Source organism: Lycorma delicatula, chromosome 5 (genome assembly GCF_047948215.1).
Source record: "Lycorma delicatula isolate Av1 chromosome 5, ASM4794821v1, whole genome shotgun sequence".
Classification (NCBI taxonomy): domain Eukaryota; kingdom Metazoa; phylum Arthropoda; class Insecta; order Hemiptera; family Fulgoridae; genus Lycorma; species Lycorma delicatula.
Genome location: NC_134459.1, coordinates 139,387,349 through 139,403,004, shown reverse-complemented (window position 1 = coordinate 139,403,004; position 15,656 = coordinate 139,387,349). Strand labels below are relative to the sequence as shown.

At 26.8% G+C, this 15,656-nt stretch overlaps 1 protein-coding gene across 1 annotated transcript in view; it reads left to right on the top strand.

The window, feature by feature from the left end:
* LOC142325419 (uncharacterized) overlaps positions 1 to 14,526 on the top strand; it is a 185,749-nt gene extending 171,223 nt beyond the window's left edge. The window contains exons 4-5 of the mRNA XM_075367166.1: positions 7,013 to 7,183; positions 14,338 to 14,526. Coding sequence (XP_075223281.1) covers positions 7,013 to 7,058 — 46 coding nt within the window. The 3' untranslated portion in view covers positions 7,059 to 7,183; positions 14,338 to 14,526. The remainder of the gene's footprint in view (positions 1 to 7,012; positions 7,184 to 14,337) is intronic.
* The last annotated feature ends 1,130 nt before the right edge of the window (positions 14,527 to 15,656 follow it).

Sequence of the window (15,656 nt, the reverse complement as noted above, 5' to 3'; positions counted from 1 at the left end):
AAAAAAGAATAATTAAAAGTGTATGAGAAGATCAAATGGAAAATGACTATTAAAAGGACTCAAGTGGAGTTGGTGGAGGGATGTGAATCTTAAAATTCTGTTAGTAAATTAGAACACATGGAGGAGACTGAAGAGCGAGGCAAAAATTGACTTCATTTCAAGTAGCCAGACAGGTAAGGTAAGCTAAAGTAGATAATGTTTTAATAACAGTACATTTATAGAATTATAATTTCATTTTACATCAGGATAGAATAAATAGAGATGTGGGGAAAAGAACAGTTTCTATTAAAACTACTAGGAATCTCAGCTATTAGTTAACAAAATGTAAAGTTGCTTCATTCAATCATGTAATTTAGTACAGGACCTCGTACATGTCATGCAACTGTTTTTATACAAAACATCTACCCTGTGTTTTATAATTATGACTGAAATTCCCAGCAGTTTTAATTATTTTTCCGTTTTCTCTCTTTTTTATCCAGAAGTTGATAAATTTATGAAACTGCACAATTCATAATGGTGCTGTTAGAATATACAATTTGTACAAAAAAATCTTTTCTACCTAAATGAGAAAGTGAAAGACCACAGGTTCATTTTTTGGAGTTACTAATTATACTTAAATGATCTAAAAACTCTTCTTAAATATCTTTTTAATGTTAAAATTTTGTATTGTCTTAAAAGAACTTTTGGATCTTTGACTGTCTTTCACTGTCAAGAGGAGATGAGAAAAAAAACTGAAAATTTTTATCACAAGTTCCTGTAATTTGAGTTTTTCTTCAAATTAGTTGAACCTCACAACAGTAATACAGTAAATAATATGTTTTAACTGAGGATAAATGTTGATTTTTTTCCCCATTGAGCGATTCATAGTATAAGTCTTAAAAAGCAAACTTTTTCTTTCTTGATATTTGTTAGTCTCAATATTTCATTAGTATTTGATCAAACATCATGAACAAACTTACTTATATATCATATTTTGATTAATCTTTTTTTTTCTAAATTATTTGAAACAAAAAAAATAACTTTCAATTTTGAATTAAGATATGTGTAGAAGATTTCATATGACAAAATATAGTGAAGGAAGTTGTAGTATACAACTGAGAAACCCTGAGAAACGTAAAGCACCATAAGTTGGGTTTGTAAATAAAATTATTTTAATTAACTGTTAAAGAAGTATATGTATTATAATGTATTGAGGCTATGCTAAACAAGCGCTAATAGCATCAAGTTTATAATGCTTTTTTTTTACAGAAATTAAGCCAATTGATGAATGGAATTATATGATACTTACCACATAATAATACATTGGTTGTATTAAGACTGTGCTATATAAGCATAAATGCTTGCAGGAGGAAATTACGATATGAATTGTTAACTCTGACGGTTTTTTGGGAGATTTTTAAACAATTAAAAACTTCAAAATGCAAAGAGATAACCACAAGAACCAATATAAACTAGTCATACATAATATAGTCAAATAATTAGCATCTAATTTTTAAAAAAGTAAAAACATTATTGAATTTTATAATGCAGCATTGAGTCGTATTCATTTGCAGATTTTATCCATGGGTATTTACTAAAGTTCAATACAGGCTTCTTGGGGAATATGGTAGTTGTTATTTATAAGTGATTTCATCTCAAATTCTACTAAACAAATTTTTACCTACAGTTCTGCAAATGAACTGTTATCCCCATTTACGGTTCATCTAGATTTACAAGAGGTGGTACAAAAAACCTTTCCTTTTGGGTGGGCTCACACAGAGAAATCAGTGAATATTTAATTCAGTGATAGTAATTATTACGCTGTTCTGTTACCATCAGAAGAATGTCGGTATCTTTGATAGTCCAAGATAGTTTTCAACATTTGATGTTTTACCTTGCCACTTTGGATGTAAAACAGTTTCATTGTGTAATATAATTTGAAAAAGGAAAAAAATTTCATCATTGTCTTTATTCTACGGATAATTCAAACACAAAATTGTGTCATATTTCTTTATCACTTACTTCTTTACCATAGTTTGTATCAAACTACGTTATAAATTTACAAAGTTTAAAATGCAGGCATTTTTTCAAAATCGTACACAGTGAAACCTTAGTTCTACACTTATATAGTAATTCCATTTCTTTTGACTACAAATGAATGTCTGTATGGTCATTTTAACATCTTATCTGTGACTAGAGGTCTACCTGATGTCATTTACTGTACACAGTTGATATCAGAAAATGTATATATTTTTTCTTTTTGGTTTTTCATGCCTGAATAACCAGAAATGTTATCATCAGCTGAATATAAAAAATGCTGCGCTATTTATTTTGTTAGAGCAATTATTTAATTTAAACAAATTTAAAAACAGAAAACTCATGAAAGTATAAAAAAATGTTTTGTTAGTAATGGTAAATAATACATAAAAAATGTAACAGAAATTGAATGGATGTCTGGTTAAAGGGTACTTGCAGAAGCTGAGTTAAGTGAAAGTAAATATAAACAAAGAACTTTTGCTCTTATTGACCATAATATATTTTAGTGATAATGTATTGTGATACAACCTGATAAATCATTTAATTTTATATTTTGAAATCAGTTTTCTTTGTAATTAATATTGGCCCCATACAGGTAGTACAGGATCTTTCTGCTCATGGTAGAGCTTGTGTATTACATCGATCCTGAGAAATATGCCAGTAAAATGTAGTTTGCCAGTAGTAGAGCCTCCCAACCCAAAGGTTAGAGGCAGATGCAGAAGACTCAAACAGAACTGTCTGTTAAGTAGTAAGACTAAAACTGTTAAATGTTTTAAAGTCACATCCCATTAGGATCTGGATGCAACACAAGAAGTAACAGCAATCTGCTGCTAGGAAGAAATCATCAAAAGATGGAAGAAGGATATTAATAACATTGAATGCAAGCAGGTAGGCTGGGAATTTAAAGAGAGATATGAAAATAAAATAGAATGGATATAACTGGATTAAGTAAACTGAAATAGAAAGATAAAGTGAGCAATGATGATTGAAATGCTCCGTTCAGGGAATAAAAAAAGGCATATGCATTGCTTTACAAAAAAAAAAAAAAAAAAAATGACAGGATGTATACAAAACATTTTTTAAATTAATAAAATACAATGTCATTTGAATACTGTATATTGTCATACAATGCTATTGTCATCTGTCTGACAGGATAAGCATATGAAGGATTTGCTTTTAATATAGTAGCATTTGCCAGCTAATCTTTATGAGGATAATTCAACTGAATTGATGTATAAATGAACAGAAGATTGTTAAAAAGGAAGTTAAAGATTGTTGTAAGATAGTAATAGAGGATTGGAACATGAAGAAAGAGAGAAAGGGAAGAAAAGGAAGACCAAGTGATGGAAAAGTGTAGACCGAGTGCATGAAATGAAAGGGGATAAAGGCTTGTTGATCATTATAAAGAAAATGAAATAATCATCATAAGTAGTCAATCTGAATATTATAAAAGTAAACTCTTTATGTGGAAATGATTAGGAGGTAAAAAACATATTAGTTAAACTTTATTTATGTTTAGTTCTATCCTGATATAATCAGTGTGACGTAACAAAACATTCTCTAACCGGCTCGTTAAACTGCCAGCTGAATTAGTAAAGGAATAAGAGTTAGCATAATGCAAACATTACAGTTTGCTGGCCTCTGTGGCGTGAATGGTAGTGTCTCGGCCTTTCATCCAGAGGTCCCGGGTTCGAATCCCAGTCAGGCATGGCATTTTCACTTGCTACTTGTCATTCATCTCATCCTCTGATGCAATACCTAACGATGGTCCCAGAGGTTAAAAAAAAAATTGCAGTTTCAATCTAATGCTACAATTCTTAAAACTAGAGCTAATACTGTCAACCACATTGTATGAATGTTTGTACCATAAATAGCATCTCCTAATCAATGAGATATTTTCAAATACTTTTTACTATGAGTTCAATTTGGTTACATAAATATAGAAATAAGAAAAAGTAAAGCATATATAATTGCAGCAAGAACATTCAAAAATGTGATTAAAAAGGCACACGATTGGGTGGAGCTGACATAAATAGTGATCATATTCTTCTGGTTGAAGAGATAAAAGTAGTAATGAAGAGTCTACACGAGAGGGAAGAAAATAAATAAATTGTATATTAAAAAACTAAAAAAAAAAAAACTTTTTATGAAGAGGTTTTAGGAGAGAAGTTAGCTCAACTAGAGGAAGTTAGCTCAACAAAAGGTGACAGTGTATTGAATTTTGAGGGAATATGAATTGTACCTTAATTGTACTTGGTTCTGCTACTTTTTAAAAAAAAGCAGCAGAACAACAATTGGATTTTGTAAGGGGGAAGAAAAAAGAAGCCATAGGTTACTAGAGAAATGACTGGAAAATGGAAGACAAAAGAAAATGCAAGACAGTAAGGACGAAGAAGTAAAAAGGCTCCATAGAAATAGAATAACAAATTAAGAAGACTACCACAAAAACTAAATGAGAAATGTTAATGATCAAATGTAGAAAATTTAAAAGAAAAGGGTGGTATGTAATAATCTATGAAAAAGTAAAAACATAACACAAACATTGGATGAATGTTAAAAGAGTAGAAACATTAAATAAATTACCAACAAAGATAGCAATGCGTTGTACAAAGAGCAAGAGATAATTAAAAGATAGAAGTAATACAAGGAGGAAGTACTACACCAGTCCTAGAGAAAGACTACTGACTGTGCTGTGTACTGATTTCGTGATCAAATTGTTGCGAGCATGACTTTCCTGGTTGTATTGGGTTTAGTCAACATTTCATCTTAATGGGAAAACTAATGCACATAATGTGCATATCTAGGGGCCAGAAATTCTCCAACTTTTACAATGCAAAAGGGACTCCTCAAACTTAAATGTTTTCTATGTGATATCCTGACAGTAAATTTATGGACTGTTCTTTTTCTCTGAAGCAAGCATATAACAGGAGTTGATTCTTTGGATATGCTAGAATGCTGTACCAACCACCGACCTAAGAAGGGCTCAGCATAACAGAAACGTTTGGAAATGTAGTACAAGATATTCAACAGGTAATTTCAAAATTAAAAGATTTACAGTATGGAAATAAAAATAATATTATTAATTATTATTACTACATATATTACTTATTTATTTAGTTTTATTCTTAATAAAATTAAGAAACAAAAATAAAGAGGCTAGGAGACAAGTGAGAAAGTAATGAGGAAGGGAAAAGCTAATAAATGTTTACACAGTAGAAAGGAAGGATTGAAGAGTAATAATGCAGTATTGATAGTAACATACCATGCTAACAGAAGATTGCAGAAGTATAAACATGAAATAGCAACTGCTAAGAAATTGTTTAATAAAAAGAAATAGTTATTATAGTGAGATGGAGTTAGGAGTTGAAGAAGCTCTTGTGAAGTGTTATGCTAGAGATGTACTTCTCGCTGATTCAGCCTTACGGCTGATTCATACAAAATGTGAGTATGAAGAATATTGGAGAAGATAAAATAGAAGAGTGAATGATAAACAAAGTAATGAGCAAAGTCAACAAATATAGAAGGTTAATTAGAACAATTGAGAGTAGGAAAATTAATTGGCTGAGAAATATCATTAGAGGAAAAGAACTGATTTAAATACTGTTAAAAAGATCAGATGCAAACATGAAAGGTCAATATAAAAAGTAGATAAATATTAGATACGTTAAATTCCAAAAACTAACTGATCTTTTTAAGCAAAAGATTTTTAAAAGTTTAAGAGAATACAACAATAAAAGGAAAAATTTTTCAAATGTTACTGATCATTTCATCATACACAGACATACAATAAAAAATATAGACAATAATTTAGAAATAAATAATAATAAAAATCTTTAATAAAAGAATATTTTATTTAAAAATATAAACAAAAATAGACTCTTATAAATGAACAGGAAAATTTTGAAAATGTTTAATAAATTAAAGTAGCATACATGCTTTAATAGCTTAATTGTAATAGATATTCAACGAATTAACTATGAAAACGGTAAATTTTAATATAATGAGGGCATTGCATGGCCTAAAAGAAAATGAAAAATCTGTTTGAAAAGCACTTTTTATTCAAATTAGTAAATTTTATATTAAGCTTGTTAATTTGGTGTGTTCATGGGTTATCTTTGTTAATAATTAAAATATTAATTTTATGCCCTAGACTTGTTTAATTTATATGTAGCTACTCATTGGTCTAACAGTTAATTTATAGAATGGTATCAGTAGAATTGCACTGATTGGAATAATAATAAACCAAACTTATTTGAACACTTAATTAAAAAAAAAAACAACATAGGATAAATAATGAAATGAAAACGCTTACTACAATATTAAAATAGATAAATGAAGGATGGGATTTTAAGATTTTTAGATAAAGATTTTGTACTTAGAACAAAATTTTTTTATTAAAAAATAAAATTTGTTAAAATTAAGTAATTAAATAATTTAATTTTATAATGATAGTTTATTCAATTTGATATTTAAATAATAATATATTAAGAGTATAATGTTATCTATACAAATGATTTTAAAATATATATTTTTTTTAAATTCAATAATTTTAAGATATAATAAATTTTAACAGGAACATCCTGTTCAAAATACTTGGCGTAATCAATTGGTTACTTTTCTAAAAAAGTAAAAAAAAATTATTCAAATGACAATAATTAAAAATAAATAATAAATTCTATAACTCTTTCAATTATTATTATAAGATATCAAAGACATCATATAAAATAAAAACAGATAGATTAACATTACTTAGCAGAATTTTTTTTTTTAATAATAAACATTCTTTAATAGGTATGTGTTATTTAATTATTCATGATTTTATGATTCTGAGAACATTAACGTTGAATGGTGAAGTACAAGTGTAATTCTCTAATAGATGCCTTTCATCAACATAAAACTATCAGCAATGCATAATATTCAGTGCTCATGTAGCATGAACCTACAGCTCACAGATAGCAAATTATCATTGCTCACATATATTTTAACATGTTTTCAGAGCATTAAAAGGTGTTACAAATGCAAAGGATTTACCGCTCGTGTAGCATGGACCTTAGTGATAGTGTTCAGCTTCTACATCACATTTTGGTCTCGGAGATTTTGGGGTCTTCCTCTGCAGGGCTTACTCCCTAGTTACAAGTTATACTCTGTGAAGAGGTATGGAAGTGAGGTAGGTTGAAATAATCAACTTCCTTGGTCTGCAGTGTGTGTGATATGATGTCATATCATGCGTAACTGTTATTTATTACATTAATATGAGTAACTGTTGTAATGTTTGAAATTTATTATAAAAGAAAAGCTTTTATTTTACTGAAAAAAAAAGTTACAGTAATAGAATTACTGTCTTTTAATGCCTTCCTGGGATTTATAGAATTTAAAATTTAAACCTTCTTTTTGTGATAAAGTTGAAAAATAATTTTCTTTTACTTCATTAATTTTATTATCTAATATAGAACAGTAAGAGATATTATAAATTAAAATTTTTTAATTATTATTTTGTATTCGTGTATCCCTTTGACCTTTTTACCAGTCAAGAATTCTGATAACAAAAATTATGCAGTAATTCCTTAAATTTTATCATAAATGTTTAGTTTTTCCTTGCTGTGAAAACATCAATCTGCACACTCATGAATGAAAAGGTAAATTTTGAAAATGATGAATTATTTAAATCACCACACCTTATTTAATAGTTGGCTAACATTTTTATAACCAATATTAAAGTTTGTTAATCATAACGACAATCATCTTAGTATAATGAGGGCAGTGGATAACGAAACAGTATTTAATAACTTATGATGAATCCACAGCAGATTAACAGTAACAATAATTAGAAAAAAATCAGGTACTGTAAAAAAGTTAAAGAAGAATTAATTGAGATTCTAAAGTTAACATTTAAAATTTTATTTGACTGAGAAAAAGAAATCAAAAAAGTCCCATTTTTTATGATGAAAGAGGATGATATCTACATGCTGTATAACCTAAGTTTGAATCACAGTGAATCATAATTAAAATGTTAATTTAATTCAAGCTTGTATCTCTCTTCTTCTTGTCGCAGAGTATGATACATTACACAATTACAGGTTGTTTCTTCAAATTCATATTTTTGTTTACCACAAATACAAATTTGAAGTTTTGTCTTTTATTACCACTAAATACCAAATTATCCATAAAAACTTACTGTATGATCATGTATGTAATGTGACCAAACAAAAAACTTCCTCTACAACTGAAAAAAGTCTTCAAACCCCTGTATCTAATTGTGAATAAGACTTGAGAAAATTAAGAATAACTTGTGGATAAGAATTAAGAAAAAAGTTATAGATTGAACTAATACACTTATTCTTTTTCTAAACTCGGTTAAAATTAAAAAAAAGGCCTTCATATATTACATTAAAATAGAAGCATTTGTTTTCATTTTTTAAGTGTGAACCATTTTTAATACAGCAAATTAGTTTGAAATTCAAGATGTGACGATCCGTGGCCTCATTTCAAGATTTCTGTTTATTAATTATATTTCACAATTCACTGATTAATATTAATTTTATCAGTAAACACAGTAAATGGTCTGTTTAAATTATCTTAATTGAGCTTGATGATTTGGTGTAATATTGGTTGTTTTTCAAAATACCCACTATCAAAATTATGAATAGTTTAATTTGGTAGAATTTCAAAGATAATTTCAGAGTCAACTCTATTTAAAAAAATCCATACTTTTTCTTCAGATTTATTATTTCTTTTACTAACATATGCACTGCACTCCACTTATAGGGTTCTGGAGTCCCATGAGCGGTTTTGTATACATACTGATTGATTTTAACTGCTTGCCAAAATATTGTTAGTTATATAAGTTTAACTGATAAATATATATATATTTTTTTAATTTTGTTTAGAAAAGAATGATTTTTTTTTAGGTGTTGGTTGTATTGTGTATCATACAATATTAGATGTCCTTGTGGAATAAATCTTTGTTGATTAGATAAAGCCATCACAATAGACTTGTACATTTTTAGTGTCAATTATACTGTTGTCAAATACTGAAAATGTCAGTCAACAGTTAAAAATTAAACTTAAATTTTTACCCTTTTTCCACTATGGGAACTAAGAATACTATATTTTATTTTAATAGTTTAAAATATGGTTACCTGTTTTTCAGTTATGCAGTTCATTCATTCCAGTTGCCTATGATTTATCCAATACACAAACACTGCTTTTGTCCAAACATTACAAAAAAGTACTATCAAAATTCTGCATATAATATTAATTCTTTTTCGATATTATTTTCATTTTATCAAAGCTTGATGATTTTAGGTTACAATTTTACCATGTTAAGAATAGAACAATAAAAAGCACCGATAAATTAATAAATGCGAAGTACCGTTTTCACATTCAAGTAATCATTAAATAATAGCAATTTTTAAAGGAATACATTTACAAAAATCACACTTTTCAATCGCGCGGGAACTGTACGAAACAACTTTTACAATCCAGCCGATGGATGAGCTGCCGGATGCTACGAACGTATGACTTCTGAACGTATTGAAAGAGTGTGCATCACAAACTTCCAATATGCGATCTATGCTCATCAGAGTCGAATAAACATCAAATCTGAATACGTGTACGTTGGTAGGCGTAAACAGATAAACTTAAGGGAAAAAGAGTCACATCGGTCACCAAAAGGATTAATATGTAACTCAAAGAAGCCAACCTATTTTTTACTAACAGCGTTTCGATGTGTTTTGCATAGTAAGCATTTCAACAAAATCTGTTAGGCTTTTCATTACTATTTTATAAATGTATCGTACATAAAATTTTGGCTCCTACTTGAAAATTACATCTTTTATTGGTATTCCTATCCTTAAATTTATTAAATTCGAAGTTATATTTGTGTTTCTTTTGTGAATGAATTTTTTACTTCCTTGTACGAAGTAAAGGAAGTATTGGGATCGCGAAAAATTTTGGTTATCTGATTGCAACTCAAATACCAATTTTGATCATTTATGAATCCCTGACTAGTTTCGGCATGACGTATGTCTCTCGCATAACTAAAAAACGATTAGCCGCAGGATGTTGAAATTTTGGATTAAGAACTGTTGTCACATCTTCTAGTTGTGCACTTCCCGTTTTGATTGTAATCGACTGAACCAAAAGTGTCCAAAAAAGACCAAAATCCAAAAAAATTGGATTTTAGTCCTTTTCTTAACTGCAGTAATTAGCTCTCATTAAGAGCTTTTCAACAATATATCATAATTGGTACTTATTTTCATTGATTCCAGAGTTATAACCAAATAAGATTTTAATTAATGAAATATTTGGATCTTACATCGGGAAAGCAAATCCTTCAAATCAAACTTCATCTCCTTTTTTTTTAATTTAAATATATTGATTTATTAATAATTATTAACCTGCGACTGTTAAAAAAATGTATGATAAATAACATTTCAATAACAGTAAAAAAAATATGAAAAAATATCAGTTGTTAATGAAATAAAATTTTATATACTTTTCATTTGAAAAAAGGTGTATATGTAATTTAATAGGTGTACAAGGAAGTCATGTAGTGTCCACATCAGATTTTTATTCAGACATTAGTTTTCCATAGCTCAACTCACATTTAAAAAATGAAATAAACTTTCCTTTTTTTAAAAATAAAACTTCAATTTCAAAATATGCATTAAAATTTATTAAAACTATCATGTGAAATAGCAAATCAAACAAAATTTTACAATCTTTATAATGATTTGCTTCAAAATGTTTTCACTCACTATTAAAATCTGCAGTAACGCTTGCAATCAAACTCATTAAAAGTAAAATATAATGCTCTTCAAGTTTTTTAAATTAAACTGTTTAGAAATCGGTGCCAAATTAAATGTTAGAAAATTTCCATTTATAAATTGTTTCATAATTTGAGTCAACCTCAAAAAAATGTTATTTCAGTCAGTAAAAAATGACATATTATAAAATTTGATTTTATAATAAATGATATATTTATAATATATTTATATAAGAAATATTTTTTTTTTGTCTTGAGTCATATTGTGTATGACAAATTTTTTTCATTTCTGTTATGTGCTAATCTTCTAAATCTCAATACTACATCCTTATTTATCCAATACATCTATTTCTTCTTATGGTTCATCTTGCTTTGTACTTTTTATCTTCATCTCTCTTACTATGAAATAATATTATTGTAGATTTTTATTTTAATGATATTCTGATATTCTCTTTTTTAACATTCTCAAATACCATAAATCAAATGATTTGTGTTGCTATCTGTAAAGTGTTTTATGTTTTTCTAAATTAAAGTTTCCAGATATTAAAGTTTCTGTTCTTTTCCCTTCTGGCTTCTTTATAGTACAAATTACAGTATTTAAAATTTTTACACTTCATAAGATTTCCTTCAAAAGGTTTTTATGTTATAGTCCACTTGTCAACCAACACTATTTAATGCAGCTGTAAATAAAATATGACTAGCGATATTATTTTATTAACATAATTTAAGGGGAAAATTTAATTTATGTATTCATCAAAAGCGAGTATTATTGATTTTCTTTTCAATTAATGTGAACATCAAATGCATTCAAATGTAAAAGAGAGAAAATATATAAATTGCAGCTCAATACCCATATTATCAAAACAATGAATAATATCCCATCTTTTAATAGCAGCTATAAACATAAAACAATACCAGTTTATGGGATAGTGAGGCCTCTAACTGTAAGCCTCCTCCCTAGAGCAGTAAAATACAGGCTTGGTTCAGTCATTTATTGTTAAACATTAACTTACAATAGCAGTTTTATAATTTCTAGATGTGTTCATGCTTTTATGTATAAACATAAATAGAAAAAAGTAGAAATAAAACCTATCCATGCAAAATTTTGTAAAGGGTTAGGAATATCTCTGTTGTAAAAGATGAAAATGTTTTATATTCTGTCATCAGTCGGTAACTTCAATTTGAATATTAATAAAAGTGTCATAATAATAAATAAAATAAATTTACAATAAAAATGGAAGCGCTGCCTATTATTTCTTTACAATATAATTATGTACAGTACTACCTAATAGATGATAAAAGAAATAATGAGTTGATTATAATTGTTGTGCATTAGAGTAAATAAACGATTTATTTTCAAAGATTTATATTGGATGTGTATTTTTATTTATTTTCTACTATTATATAAATGTTTAGGTAACAGCTGTTTTTTTTAATAATAAAATTAACAGTTTTTTAAGGTTGTTCATAAGAAACACAAAGTCGGGAAACCTGCTTCTTGAAAAAATAAAAAAAATTTGTGCAGAAAAATAATGTCAAATTATAATTGAATTTTAACTAATGTTCCATGGTATATGGAGATTGTATTATTTTGTTACTTTAGTTTATTCGCATTGTTTGGTACTTCTAACATGTACTATTTTTTTTTATATGGAAACTGCAGATTAAGTTAAAAAATCTAATTGGTTCAATTTTGTTATAAAAAAAAAAATAAAATAAAATAATCACTCCATTTTATATCGTTGATACATTTATATAATAATATTCCAGAAAGCACTGATAAACTGAGAAGCAACCAGGTATTATCTTGAAATTGCACATGGTGCTTAATTATCACCTATGTTCATAAAGGCGACTTTTTTGTTACTATAACAGTAATGAGGGGAATCCAAAAACAGTAATGGCTATTTTACAGTAGCTGCTTTGGCTCATTTTTAGTAACTAGTAATGACTATCGCTATTTTATTTTAGGTAATATTAATTGCTAATGACATATTGTTACATAACACAGCTGAAAAAAAAGTTACAAAAAATAAAAAATACATTGTTTATTAGTAACAATCAAGTAAATATTACAACAATATTTTTGTTCCTAATGGTCAGTAGACGAAATTATATAAAACTATTCATTTTTTAACAAAAAAACCAAATCGAATGTAAGAAACATAGGATTTTAAAAATTCATATATTTCTACTTTTAGTCGCAACTTCTGCCATCTTCCATGAGGGGTCTAGGTGTTTCAAACGCTGTTGTCAGTTGATGTTATGGCTGGTGGTTTTATTCATTTACAAAAATGTATTTTGAAAATGATCTATTGAATACTTACAGCACTGTAGCAGCATTGAGCTTTCCTACAAGATCATCAATATAAATCTTAAATAAACTTTTTACTAAGAATTTTAATTTTTTTCTCAATTATATTTTTAATGCTGCATAATTTTTAAGGTAAAAATGTCACTTGATAAAAGGGGTCAAATAAGAGCCAAATTTGTTTATTAAACATTTTGATATTTTTCACAATTATACTCTAAATATTCCATAATTAAGTTACTAATATTTTAAAACTCTACAGCATATTTGATATAAAAAATTTGTCAAGGGCAAAACTAGGTAAGTTATGCAACACTTGCATAACATTTTTTATACTTATAATATACCACTATGGTAAAAGGTACTTTTTTCACTGTTTCAAATGTGTATACAAACAAAATATTATATTTTAATGTTAACTTACAATAAAAGTTTTTATGTAGTTAGTTGTGTTTTATCTCTAAGCCATTAAATTACTTAATTTAGAGCAGTGTGGCTTTTTAACTTGTTAATGTATTTTATTCTATTTATATAATTTTATTGTTTATTATTTTATTTATTTTAGTTTAGTGTAATAAATGGTTGGTAAATAAATCAAGATGAACTTGAAAAAATCTTAAAAATATATTATCATTATTTTGAAATATTAATATTACATTACTAAAGAAAATTGGGTTCTCTTTAAGAACAATAAACAAGTAGACAAGATCATATTGCAAATAACAAAACAACTGAAAAAACAAGCTGAGAAATGCATAATTCAGCAGTATACTAACTAAACTGCTGTTATGATATTGGACATACTAGACTCACACTTACCACCGACACAAGCGTATATAAAGTGTTTTTAAATGTCATTGGATTCAAAGTTTGCAAATAATTTTGTAGTTAAAGGCAATAGCCACAACATGAAAATTTTACACAAAAACCAAGTCTATGATGTTGGTTTCTGTAAAATTTATGCCATGTAACTTGTAATTAACTCCTTGTATTCTCCATTAATTAAAATGGCTTTTGTATACATTTATTTATAACATATGTATGAAATATAATTCAAAATAGTTTATAACATATATTACAATAATATACTTATATAATATATTATATAATTACTGTGTAATGTACATATATACTATATAGTATATATATTATATGTAATATAGTGATTATTTATTTATTTTATCTTCTTTAAATATTTACAAAAAATACATTATTAACTTGAAAATAATTTTCTTTTTTTCAGATGAAATGATGTGGAGGATACCATGTCTATATAAAAAAACTGAGTTGAACTAAATCATTTTGAAAAAAATGTTCTGAAAAAATCCAAAGATAATTGTTACTGAATCAAATTAGTTATGAAAATTACATTATCATGTTATTGTAAGATAATCTTTAATATGATAATTAACTCATCACAAATTAATTTTATGTAAAATATATGTATTAAAACATTTTTAAATGTACAGTTCAATGGAAATTATAGGTATTATTTATGTAAAATTATGTTAGATGGCATTTACAAAACATTTGTAAGTAATGTAGAAATTGTTAAAAAAAGAAAGCAGTTTTATTTTTTATAAAAGCAAAAAAAAACTTGTGTTGTATTACTTACTGCTTAAAAATTAAGCATTGCATTTATTTATTTTTTTAATTCACTCAATATTAATAAAATTTACTTAATACATTAACATTTTAATAACAACACTATGTAAAATAATGATTTTTATTTTATAATTTTACCATTAAGATAGTACATAAAACATTAATGTTTCTGTTAGAAATTTAAAATGCAGTTATAGAATAACTGAATCCATTAATGCATTTGACTTTTCTAAAACAAAGTCCTATGTAGCTATGTTCCACGTTGGAATAAAACAAAAGCTCCATCAATATTAGAATAGTAAAATGGCAAGCACTATACTAGTTCCAGTGCTGGTTTGAGAAAGATATAGAAATTACAGTTCTCTAAAAGTTTTTACACTTTTAATTTTCATGAAAGATAAAAAACTGTACCATATTTTTAAAAAAGTATTGTATTATTGTTTCATTTTAGCTTTTATCAGGAACTGCTAGCATTTCTGATCTTATAAGCTGTGGAGGAAGGACTGTCCATGTTATTTACTGATATCAAATTATTTACTTGTGATATAAGTATTAACTCCTGTTTTTTTCCAAAGCTCTGTATCTGATAAGTTATTTTCTTTTAATAGTGCTTGGGTAGCTTATTGCCTTTATAAATTTTTATCATTAACAAACTTTACTGGCTACACTTGAATGAAAAGTGTGATCTAAGTTTAATGGTCATATGATTGTTTCTTTGTGAAATTTAGTTACTGAATGTAAAGATATTTGAATGATTAATACATGGAAGTGAATTGTTTGATTATTTTACTCACCAATACACAATAATATATATTAACATTAACAGCTTAGTACATAATGTACAATATTTACATTTAAGTGTAAAAACAAGAATATAGGATCTAATGCATCGTTTGAAATAATTAAATTATAATGATTTTTTAAATATTAAAAAATTACTGTCATTTTAATTATATC